The 12,230-nt window shown below is 43.3% G+C and overlaps 1 protein-coding gene across 5 annotated transcripts in view; it reads left to right on the top strand.

Moving 5' to 3' along the window:
- The window catches only part of LOC127629154 (protein NDRG3-like), a 107,102-nt gene that overhangs the window by 74,696 nt on the left and 20,176 nt on the right, over positions 1 to 12,230 (top strand). For all 5 annotated transcript variants that reach the window (XM_052106251.1, XM_052106252.1, XM_052106254.1 and 2 more), the window contains 3 exons: positions 3,814 to 3,900; positions 11,968 to 12,024; positions 12,117 to 12,220. In XM_052106251.1, the coding sequence (XP_051962211.1) occupies positions 3,814 to 3,900; positions 11,968 to 12,024; positions 12,117 to 12,220 (248 nt within the window). The remainder of the gene's footprint in view (positions 1 to 3,813; positions 3,901 to 11,967; positions 12,025 to 12,116; positions 12,221 to 12,230) is intronic.

Raw genomic sequence — 12,230 nt, forward strand, 5'->3', positions numbered from 1 at the left:
TCTATCCTGCTCTCAAATGTTTGCTCCCTGGACAATAAACTGGACTATATCCGACTCCAGCAGGCTACGCAGCGTGAGTTTAGAGACTGCTGCGTCTTTGTTTTCACGGAGACGTGGCTCAGCGACAGAGTTCCGGATGCCGCCATTCAGCTAGACGGGCTCGCCTCGTTTCGTGCCGACAGAAATACAGCTCTCTGCGGTAAGACTCGCGGTGGTGGCTTGTGTGTTTACATCAACACGGAATGGTGCAAGAACTCTATGCTAGTCTCTAGTTACTGTTCATCGCTGTTGGAGCTTGTGACTGTTAGATGCAGACCTTTTTATCTACCACGGGAATTCACCACTGTTTGCATAACCGGAGTTTACATTCCCCCAGCGCTAACGCTAAGGAAGCGCTCTGTGAACTGTATGGGGCTATGAGCGAACTGCAGAACGCTCACCCCGACGGACTGTTTATTGTCGCCGGAGATTTCAACCATGCAAATCTCAAGACAGTGCTCCCTAAATTCCATCAGTATGTGGACTTTGCAACGAGAGGGGCGAACGCGCTTGATCTTGTTTACACAAACATCCCAGGCGCGTACCGGGCGGAGCCCCGCCCCCACCTCGGCTACTCAGACCACATCTCTGTTATGTTAATTCCAGCATACAGACCGCTCGTCAGACGCACAAAACCGCTTCAGAAGCAGGTGAAAACCTGGCCAGCAGGAGCCATCTCTGCTCTTCAGGACTGTTTTGAGTGTACTGACTGGCACATGTTCAGGGAGGCTGCAACATATGGCGATTCTACCAACTTGGAGGAATACACAGCATCAGTGACCAGCTACATCAGCAAGTGCATTGATGATGTCACTTTCTCCAAGACCATCACCACACGCTCCAACCAGAAGCCGTGGATGACTGCGGAGGTGTGCACGCTGCTGAGGTCCCGAGACTCCGCCTTCAGAGCAGGCGATAAGGCAGCCCTAAGAACAGCTAGGGCCAAACTGTCACGGGCAATCAGAGAGGCAAAGCGCGCACACGCCCAGAGAATCCACAGTCACTTCCAGGACAGCGGTGACACGCGGCGCATGTGGCAGGGCATCCAGGCCATCACCAACTACAGGACAACATCAGTTGCCTGTGACAAAGATGCCTCCCTTCCAGATGCGCTGAACGACTTCTACGCTCGGTTTGAAGTGCAGAACGACGTGATGGCGAGGAAGTCCACCCCTCCTCCCAACGACCAGGTGCTCTGTCTTACCACGGCAGATGTGAGGAAAACTCTACGTAGAGTCAACCCACGGAAGGCTGCTGGACCAGACAACATTCCTGGCAGAGTGCTCAGAGGATGTGCAGACCAGCTAGCAGATGTTCTTACCGACATCTTCAACATCTCTCTGAGCAGCGCCGTTGTTCCAACGTGCTTCAAGGCCACCACCATCATCCCCATGCCAAAGAAGTCTTCAGTGTCCTGCCTCAACGACTACCGTCCCGTCGCACTTACACCCATCATCATGAAGTGCTTCGAGAGGCTCGTCATGAGGCAGATTAAGACCCAGCTGCCCCCTCACTAGACCCACTGCAGTTTGCGTATCGTTCAAACCGTTCAACGGACGATGCCATCACCACAACCCTCCATCTGGCCCTCACCCACCTAGACAATAAGGACTCATACGTTCGAATGCTGTTCATAGATTTCAGCTCAGCATTCAACACAATCATTCCCCAGCACCTGATTGGAAAGCTGAACCTGCTGGGCCTGGACACCTCCCTCTGCAACTGGATCCTGGACTTCCTGACTGGGAGACCTCAGTCAGTCCGGATCGGGAACAGCATCTCCACCACCACCACACTGAGCACTGGGGCCCCCAGGGCTGTGTGCTCAGTCCACTGCTGTTCACTCTGCTGACTCACGACTGTGCAGCAATGCACAGCTCGAATCACATCATCAAGTTCGCCGATGACACGACCGTGGTGGGTCTCATCAGCAAGAACAACGAGTCAGCATACAGAGAGGAGGTGCAGCGGCTGACGAACTGGTGTAGAGCCAACAACCTGTCCCTGAATGTCGACAAAACAAAAGAGATGGTTGTTGACTTTAGGAGAGCACAAGGTGAACACACTCCGCTGAACATCGACGGCTCCTCTGTGGAGATCGTCAAGAGCACCAAATTTCTTGGTGTTCACCTGGCGGAGAACCTCACCTGGTCCCTCAACACCAGCTCTATCACCAAGAAAGCCCAGCAGCGGCTCTACTTTCTTCGAAGGCTGAGGAAAGCACATCTCCCAACCCCCATCCTCACTACATTCTATAGAGGGACTATTGAGAGCATCCTGAGCAGCTGCATCACTGCCTGGTTTGGGACTTGCACCGTTTCGGACCGCAAAGCCCTGCAGAGGATAGTGAGGACAGCTGAGAAGATCATTGGGGTCTCTCTTCCCTCCATCAAAGACATTTTCAAAAAACACTGTATCCGCAAAGCAACCAGCATTGTGGACGACCCCACACACCCCTCACACAAACTCTTTACCCTCCTCCCGTCTGGCAAGAGGTACCGAAGCATTCGGGCCCTCACGGCCAGACTGTGTAACAGCTTCTTCCCCCAAGCCATCAGGCTTCTCAATACTCAGAGACTGGTTTGACACACACGTGTCCTGAGTTGCACTTTAATAACTGTCACTTTATAACTGTCTGCTACCTCAATAACTGCTATGTGCATAGAACACTATCTCATAGTATGTTATGTTTACATTTTTAGAAACTGTCATCTTTTTGCACTACTGAGTACTGGTCGGCGCTGCACTGTCTATTGTCCTGTTCATTGTCAGTAATTTGTTGTACTGTCCTGTACTTTTTGCACATGTTTGCACGTGCACTTTATATAGATATATATAGGTTTTTTTATATAGGTATTTTATTTCGTTGTGTAGTCTCATGTGGTCCTATGTTGGTCCTTTGTTGTTTTTATGTAGCACCATGGTCCTGGAGGAACGTTGTCTCGTTTTGCTGTGTACTGTACTAACTGTATATGGTTGAAACGACAATAAAAACCACTTGACTTGACCATTGCACGTTCTTCAATGTCATTTTTATGCACCCAGACTAATCATAAAGCCCAAAGTATACTTTGGTCAGACGCGAAGCATCTGCGTACAGGACACGTGACTGAAATCTCATCATCAACAGAGTGCTCGAGCACTGAACGCTTTCAGCCCGATTTTTCTTTTTGCACATGCGCCTGTAATTATTTGCACTAATTAGTGGGTCCACAAGTTGGTAATACTCATATTTGAGCAATTGCAGTCACAAAGATGTGCTAGATGTAATCACAGCTAAATATCAGATGATTAAGGTAAAAACAACAGTAGATGTGCACATCAAGAGCATGTGTGTGAGGTCAAGAAATACATGCATTTGTATAGCTTGAGTCTTAAGGATTATAAAAACATCTTTGAGTCTAAACTCCTGAAGAGAAATAGTCTGGTGTCTTATAGAAGTCGTAGCATGCATGTGCCAAACAACTGTGTATGTGTGCACAATGAAATTATGTATACTCTGACAGGCTCTCGTTTGGCTGTACGCAGACGCTGAGCGTTCACATCAAAATCGAAGTATACTTTGGGCTTAAGTTTATCACATGACCCAGACAAGTCAACTCAAGCAACAATTTCACAAGAAGTCATGAATCACTGTCTCATTAGTCTGTTCTGTATGCCACATGTCAAGCACCTAATCCTCGTAGTCAGTAGGGACCCTCTGTGTTAAAGTCAGTACTAGCTTTAATGATGAACTAATCCATGTGATGTCACTCATTTCTCTCTCTTTTCTAGCTGAATGAGCCTGCTCTGGTGGAGGGGCTGGTTCTCATCAATGTGGATCCCTGTGCTAAGGGTTGGATTGACTGGGCTGCTTCAAAGGTGAAATACTGAATATTTATTTACTGAATAGTTATTTTTTAACTCCATCATAATCCAGTAGGTAAACGGTGGTCCTTAGCATTTCTTCATTCCTCATATTTCTCAACAGATTAGTGTGCTTGATCTTCTTAAAGGCTTTCCTTACATGCACTATTGTGAAGCATGCGCTATTGTAAAGATTGTTATAACCTTAAATGCCAGTTTGCCGGGGCTTCAGCTCTAATGATGACATTTGGCGTTTCACCAGTATCATGTGGTGAATGATCAGACGGTCGCTGCCATTTCACTTGACGCCGGGTTCGGTAATACCATTATTGGATGGATTAAGTTACCTTATAAACACCCGGTAGTGGCGGTACAAACAAATGTATTAATTTCAGATTATTTTACTCTGGATAGGGGCACCCAGCGGGGTTGCTCTCTTTCCCCCATTACAATTAAATGTAATGCCCTGGAACAATTAACAGCTGCAATAAGAAAGGAAGATGATTTTACTGGGGTGATTAGCTGGAGGTGTGTAAGCATAAGCTTTTGCTTTACTTAGATGATATTTTATTACTCGTCTCCGAACCTACTAGATCTATCCCTTGCCTCCACAGAATTATTAATTCCTTTTCCTCGGGAGTTAATTGGTCTAAATCCGAAGCTTTGGCTCTGACGGAGTACTGCCTGGTAACCGCTTTTTAGCTGAGCGCCTTCCAGTGACTCAAACAGGGCATTAAGTGTTTGGGCATTTTTATTCCCAGCAAATTTGTGTGATTTAGTTAGTTAATTTTGACCCCTTAATAAAAAGGTTTTCAAGCAATGTGGGCAGATGGGCTTCATTACATTTATCTATGATTGGGAAGGTTAATGTTATTAAAAACATTTTTTTTTCCTAAATTCAACTACCTGCTACCATCTCTGGTGAATGAATAAGCGTCCCAGATTACATTTCAATAAATTACGTAGGCCGATTGACAAAGGTGGGCTAGGCCTACCCAAGATTTTGTTTTGTTAGTATGCATTTGGTTTCAGACATTTGGCTCATTGATTGCTTCCACCTGAGCGAGCCCCTCCCTGGTTTTGTATTGAACAGGAAGTTCTTGCCCCTATTTTGCCATTGCAAAGCCTTTCTATTAAACTAACCAGAGAAGTTAGGTTTCACCCAGTTATCTCGCATTTGCACACGGTATGGACAAAAGTGTCCACATTTATTTAAATGTTGCCTCAAACATATGGCTTAACCCAAAATTATATATTAATAAGTCCCCTTTCTGCTGGACAGAGTGTATTGAGAGGAAGGTTAGTACGCTCAGTGACATATATGAGTGGAGTGATGAGATCCTTTGAAAATAAGGTTCAACATTTTGGATTCCCAGATTTCAGTTCTTTAGGTTTTTACAGCTGCGCCACCTGCTCTGTTACTATAGTAGCATACACCCCCCTAAAGCGGCAGATACTCTGGGAGTGGTGATTAATGCTTTTGGAAAAGGTCATGAGGCATCGGTGTATTACTCCCTGCTAATTTGAGTCTGGGGGACAGAGCTTCAACTTCTCAAGAGATTTAATGTATATAATTGATTCAGTATTTTATGTTGTGTTCGTTTGTCTTATGAATGGAATCAATAAAAATAGTTAACAAAAAAGGCCAGTCTGCCACAATAATGAAGTGTTATAGTGCTCAAGTCATTTGAAAGTGAACACTAGATAAAACATTGCATGTTTATGAACTAGGGGTGTAAAAATGCATTGATTTCAGACTGTTCTGAAGGGACACAACCAGTTGATTAGTCACCTGTGAAAATCTAAAACATTTTTATCGTTTGCAGTGTGTGCAACAAACAGTCCTGCATGAAAATGCAATTGGATTTTTGTGAACAAGCTTGACAAGCAGAGCTGTGTCCTTTTAGCCTCCCCTGGCGCATCTCCCTATCCCAAAATTATATCATCTATTTGTGTGTTTGCATAAAATCATTGCTGCAACAGACATTGTTATCCTTTTTTCATATCAGCATATTCAAATCCTTTAATTATCATCATGTGTCATTTTCATCTCATGTTCGTTAGTGTTGACTAAATAAAAAAAAAACCTTAGTTTGTCAGCAAACATTTCCATCAGTAATTTCGTTGTCTAGATTAAAACTGCCATAACACATATCAGATGTTTTTCTTAGAGGGTTTTTATGTAGAATGTGCTTTTGGGTTAAAAGTTGAACTACTTGACACATTGTCTTGAAATCCTACAATGGCCAAATACGGCTGTTACTTAGACCATCAAATACAGCGCAGACTGTGCAGCCCTTCAGTAATGTAACTGACAGATATTTAACAAATAAATAAGCTAAATATCTTTTGACCTTTTTAACAAAATGCCCATAGTTCATACAAAAACAAACCTACAGATTAAGCATAGTAACAGAAACATTGCTCACAGTGGGTGATTTGAAGTCTGCCAGTGACTGACAGTCTTAAGGGCTGTTCAGACCGAAAATGTTCTTGCGTTAAAAAAAGCTAGAGGCAGTTCAGCAAAAGGAACAGAATGCAAATGTCCCAGGATGTGTTTTTAAAAGTGTAAATTCTTGTAACTTGACACGGCATCTTAAAAATGAGGCGCAAGATGCCAAGGGTGTAAAGTAACGAATTACAAATACTCACATTACTGTAATTAAATACTTTCCGCCAAGAATTGTACTTCAAGTAGTTTAAAAATGTTATACCTATACTTGAGTACATTTTAAGTGCTGTAACTGTACTTTTAATGTGCTATTTTCCCACTGTCTGTGTTCGCTACTTCCCTGTACTGATTAAATGATCTATCAACCTGATTGGCTAGGGAGAGTCTCGTGACTCCAATCAAATTACACGTGAACTTGAATGCCAGCTGCAGATCTGGCGCCAACTGATATGGATGTGGAGGATGCCTCGAGCACAGTTTACACCTGAACATCACAGCTGCACCTGAAAGGGATTTTTGCATTGAAAAAGGCCAATTGCCTGACTGTGTCATGTGAGTTTAACTTGCTAAAGCCAGATATCAGCATTAATCCTGCCTCTAATGTGAAGAAACATATCGAGGTAAATTTCATATTCTTTGTGTCTATAACGTAGCCTGTAATTTAACTATCATAATAAATGTAATAATACTTTTACAAATATTATAATTTCTTTTTTTAATAATACCGACCCCTGATGTAGAAAGTGTTAATTTGTATAATAAATTATCAGGAAAGTAGAGATGATCAAATAATTTGCTTCGCTTTTATCTTTTTTTTTTCTAATGCCTAATAGAAGTGTCAATCTTTGTAGAGCAATACTTAAGGTAGAACATTCCACCAGTCACAAACTTCAGAAAATTGTGCATCATGCATTAGAATGAGAACACTGCTATTGCTGGGCTTAAAAGATACAAGAACTAAATCAGTATGGAACATTGTATCTCAAAAGGAGGTCAGTGTGGCCCCCCATGTGCTGTTTAAGTCAAGTCAAATGGTTTTTATTGTCGTTCAATCATATACAGTTAGTACAGTACACAGGGAAATTAGACAACATTCCTCCAGGACCATGGTGCTACATAAAACAACATAGGACAAACACAGAACCACATGAGACTACACAGACTAAATAAGACCTACGCATTCCTACATGAAGTGCACATGCAAACGTGTGCAAAAAGTACAGGACAGTACAATAATTACTAAAAAGGAACTGGACAATAGGCACAGTGAGAGATGGTGCAGTGCCGACCAGTACACATTTCTAATAGGAGTAGTGCAAAAGATGACACTTTCTAAAAATGCCAAATTTAAACAACATACTATGAAATGGTGTTCTATGGACATGGCAGTTATTGAGGTAGCAGCCAGGTATAAAGTGACAATGAATTTAAGTGCAACTCTGGGTGTGTGTGTGTGTGTGTGTGTGTGTGTGTGTGTGTGTGTGTCAGTCCAGTCTCTGTGTATTGAGGAGTCTGGTGGCTTGAGGGAAGAAGCTATTACACTGTCTGGCCCGAATGCTTCGGTACCTCTTGCCAGACAGCAGGAGTTTGTGTGTGAGGTCATCCACAATTCTGGTTGCTTTGCGGATGCAGCGTTTGGTGTAAATGTCTTTGATGGAGGGAAGAGAGACCCACTGTCCTCACTATCCTCTGGAGGGCTTTGAGGTCCGAAATGGTGCAAGTTCCAAACCAGGCAGTGATACAGCTGCTCAGGATGCTCTCAATAGTCCCTCTGTAAAATGTGGTGAGGATGGGTGGTGGGATATGTATTTTTTTATGTACCTCACGACGAGCCTCTCGAAGCACTTCATGATAATGGGTGTGAGTGCAATGGGACGGTAGTCGTTGAGGCAGGCATTGAAGACTTCTCGGGGTGGTGGCCTTGAAGCACGTTGGAACGACGGCACTGCTCAAAGAGATGTTGAAGGTGTCGGTAAGGACATCTGCCAGCTGGTCTTCACATCCTCTGAGCACTCTGCCAGGAATGTTGTCTGGTCCAGCACCCTTCCATGGGTTGACTCTATGTAGAGTTTCTCACTTCAGCCGTGATTAGACATAGCACCTGGTCATTGGGAGGAGGGGTGGTCTTCCTCGCCGCCACTTCGTTCTGCGCCTCAAACCGAGTGTTGAAGTCGTTCAGCGCATCTGGAAGGGAGACATCTTTGTCACAGGCAACTGATGTTGTCCTGTAGTTGGTGATGGCCTGGATGCCTTGCCACATGCGTCGTGTGTCTCAGCTGTCCTGGAAGTGACTGTGGATTCTCTGGGCATGTGCGCACTTTGCCTCTATGATGGCCCGGGACAGTATGGCCCTCGCTGTTCTTAGGGCCGCCTTGTCGCCTGCTCTGAAGGTGGAGTCTCAGGTCCTCAGCAGCGCACGCATCTCTGCAGTCATCCATGGCTTCTGGTTGCATAGTGTGGTGATGGTCTTGGAGAAAGTGACATCATCAATGCATTTGCTGATGTAGCTTATCACTGATGCTGTGTATTCCTCCAAGTTGGTAGAGTCGCCATATGTTGCAGCCTCCCTGAACATGTGCCAGTCAGTATACTCAAAACAGTCCTGAAGAGCAGAGATGGTCTTGCTGGCAGCTTTGTGCGCATGACAAGCAGTATGTATGCCGGGATTAGCATAACAGAGATGTGGTCTGAGTAGCCAAGGTGTGGGCGGGGCTCCACCCGGTATGCGCCTGGGATGTTTATGTAAACAAGATCTAGCGTGTTCGCCCCTCTTGTTGCAAAGTCCACATAGTGATGGAATTTAGGGAGCACTGTCTTGAGATTCGCATAGTTGAAATCTCCAGCGACAAACAGTCCATCAGGGTGAGCATTCTGCAGTTCGCTAATAGCCCCATACAGTTCACAGAGCACTTCCTTAGCATTAGCACTGGGGGAATGTAAACTCTGGTTATATTGACAGTGGTGAATTCCCGTAGTAAATAAAAAGGTCTGCATCTAACGGTCACAAACTCCACCAGCGATGAGTAGTAGTTAGAGACTAGCACAGAGTCCTTGCACTATTCCATGTTGATGTAAACACACAAGCCACCACCACAAGTCTTACCACACAGAGCTGCATTTCTGTTGGCACGAAATGGTGAGCCCGTCTAGCTGAATGGCGCCATCCGGAACTCTGTCGCTGAGCCACGTCTCTGTGAAAAAAATGCAGCAGTCTCTAAACTCATGCCGCGTAGTCTGCTGGAGTCGGATGTAGTCCAGTTTATTGTCCAGGGAACAAATATTTGAGAGCAGGATAGATGGGAGAGCCAGCCGGCTTGGGTTTGTTTTTAGCCTAACATGGACCCCGCCCTCTTGCCGTGCTTCCGCTACCTCGCAAACTACTTTTGACATCCCCTCCCCGGCCACCGGCATCAGGCAATGCCAAGGACTTGGGGCCTGGTCTCCACAGCAAGCCGAGGTCACGTTGCTGCTTCTACAGATCATCATGCAGCTTGATTGTTGCATGATTCTTGTATTTGAGCAGTGTCTGGTGATGGTAAACACGAACACCGGTTGCTCCGATATCCTTGTGCCGTAAAAGTTGGGCTAAGAAACAAAAATGGCACCATTTTGGATGCGTAGTGGCCGTTACATGCTACCGTGCTGCCATCTTGGATCATCCATCCATCCATCCATCGTCAACCGCTTATCCTGTGTACAGGGTCGCGGGGGGCTGGAGCCTATCCCAGCTAACATTGGGCGAAAGGCGGGGGACACCCTGGACAGGTCGCCAGTCCATCGCAGGGCCACACATAGACAGACATACACTCACACTCACCTCCACATCCCATCTTGGATCAGTAAAAGAAAATTCAATAAATACTTGTCTTATTATTTGCTCACCCTTATGGCATCTGTCTATGACTTTCTTTCTTCATAACACAAATTAAGATTTTCAGAATGATATATCAGCTCTGTAGGTCCTCACAATGCAAGTGAATGGATGCCAAAATGTTGATGCTCCAGAAAGCACAAAAACAGCATAAAAGTAGCCTAATCAATATAACTCCAATGGTTAAATCCATATCTTCTGAAGTGATATGATGGGTGTGGGTGAGAAACAGATCAATATTTAAGTCAATTTTTGCTAGAAATTCTTCACCCAGCCCAGTAGATGGTGATATGCATGAAGAATGTGAATCACCAAAAACAAAAGAAGAAGAATGTGAAAGTTAAAGTGGAGATTGACTGAGAAGGGAGGATAATTTATTGGATTTAACCTCTGGAGTCACATGCATTAGGCTACTTTTATGCTGATTAATGTAATTTTTGGAGCTTCAAAATTTTGGCACCAAGTCACTTGCATTGTATGGAGCAAAAGAGATGAAATATTCTTCTAAAAAACGTAATTTTTGTTTTGCTGATGAAAGAAAATCATTTACATCAGAGATGGCATAAGGGTGTCTAAATAATGAGAATTAAAATTTTTGTGTGAATTATACCTTTAAAGCCCGATGTGGCCCCTTTACCAAACAAATCCTCTACCACTTCTATTGTGCCAAGTGTCCTTGCATTTTAGTGTTTTGTTTTTTTTTTTTTGCATTCCTTGCATTGATTTGAGCATGTTTTATGTGCAACAATAACTCTCTCAGTTGGCATTAAGGGAAATTTAGACTCTGCACATAAACTGATTTTAATGTAATTGTTTCATACTTTGAGATTGAAAATAACCTTTTCGTCTTTTAATTTCTGTAATCATGGCACCCTTTTATTTATTTTTTTATATCAGATTAATGTAGTGTTTACATTATCATAGATAAGTGATGTATTTTAAAAGTTGTCAGTCACAAACACCTATAAAATATCTATATTTTTTATTCTTTCTGGCAAACAGCCATGAAATGGTATGTAAATCACGGTATGTGTGCTACATTTTTAAATTGCAGCACACAGTTTTTATTATAAATGGGCATATTTTTCACAACTCAGTCTCACTACTCATGAGTATTTTTAAATGAGATGCTCTTTTACGCTTACTTTAGTTGTTAGGACAGGTATTTTTACTATACTCAAACTACATTTTCTAAGAAGTAACAGTACTTCTACATAAGTAATATTTTTCAGTACTCTTTCCACCCCTGCAAGATGCTGAAGAGCGAGATGTGAATTCTTAGATTAATATGATTACTTGGATTCCTTTACTCTGTATACTTTATAGGAAAAGTAATAATTTTACTTATTACTTGACACAGAGAAGTTTTGTATTTTTCTCATCAATTTCTAAATATATTTTTCATTGTTGCATGCAATCTTTCCCTCAGCACTAAATGTTTCTCCCTCGTTAGGGGGCGCACAACCTTCAGACATCACCAAAATACAATCTGAAGTACATTTGAATGCAGTTAGTGTTGTAAAAGTATTCTACTTAAAATGTTGGATCATGTGTAAACCATGTAATTAACTTATTTGAAATTCATTCATCTGATTTCAAAAATGTAATGTGTTGCACTACTGTTTTTTACTAAAAAGAGATTAGATTACAGTAACTAATTACTTTGTAAACACATTACACCTAAAACTGCCTAGAACCATGTTAGTTCAGTATGACACAAATGTCCTTTTCAATCTGTGTGGATGTGTGTTTGTTTCAGCTGTCTGGGTGGACCAGTAATCTTGTGGACATTGTGATGGCACACCATTTCAGTACGGTAGGCCTTAAATTCGATCACATCAGCGTCTATGTGCATTTAACACAAAGGGTCTTTGCAGAGTCGGACTGACTTATTTCCTTTTACCTCAGGACGAGCTGACCGAGAATGCGGAGATTATTCAAACATATCGCCTGCACATTGCTCAGGACATCAACCAGGACAATGTGGCTCTCTTCTGCCACTCTTACAACAGGTGACAATAG

The sequence above is a fragment of the Xyrauchen texanus genome, chromosome 35, assembly GCF_025860055.1.
Source record: "Xyrauchen texanus isolate HMW12.3.18 chromosome 35, RBS_HiC_50CHRs, whole genome shotgun sequence".
NCBI lineage: Eukaryota > Metazoa > Chordata > Actinopteri > Cypriniformes > Catostomidae > Xyrauchen > Xyrauchen texanus.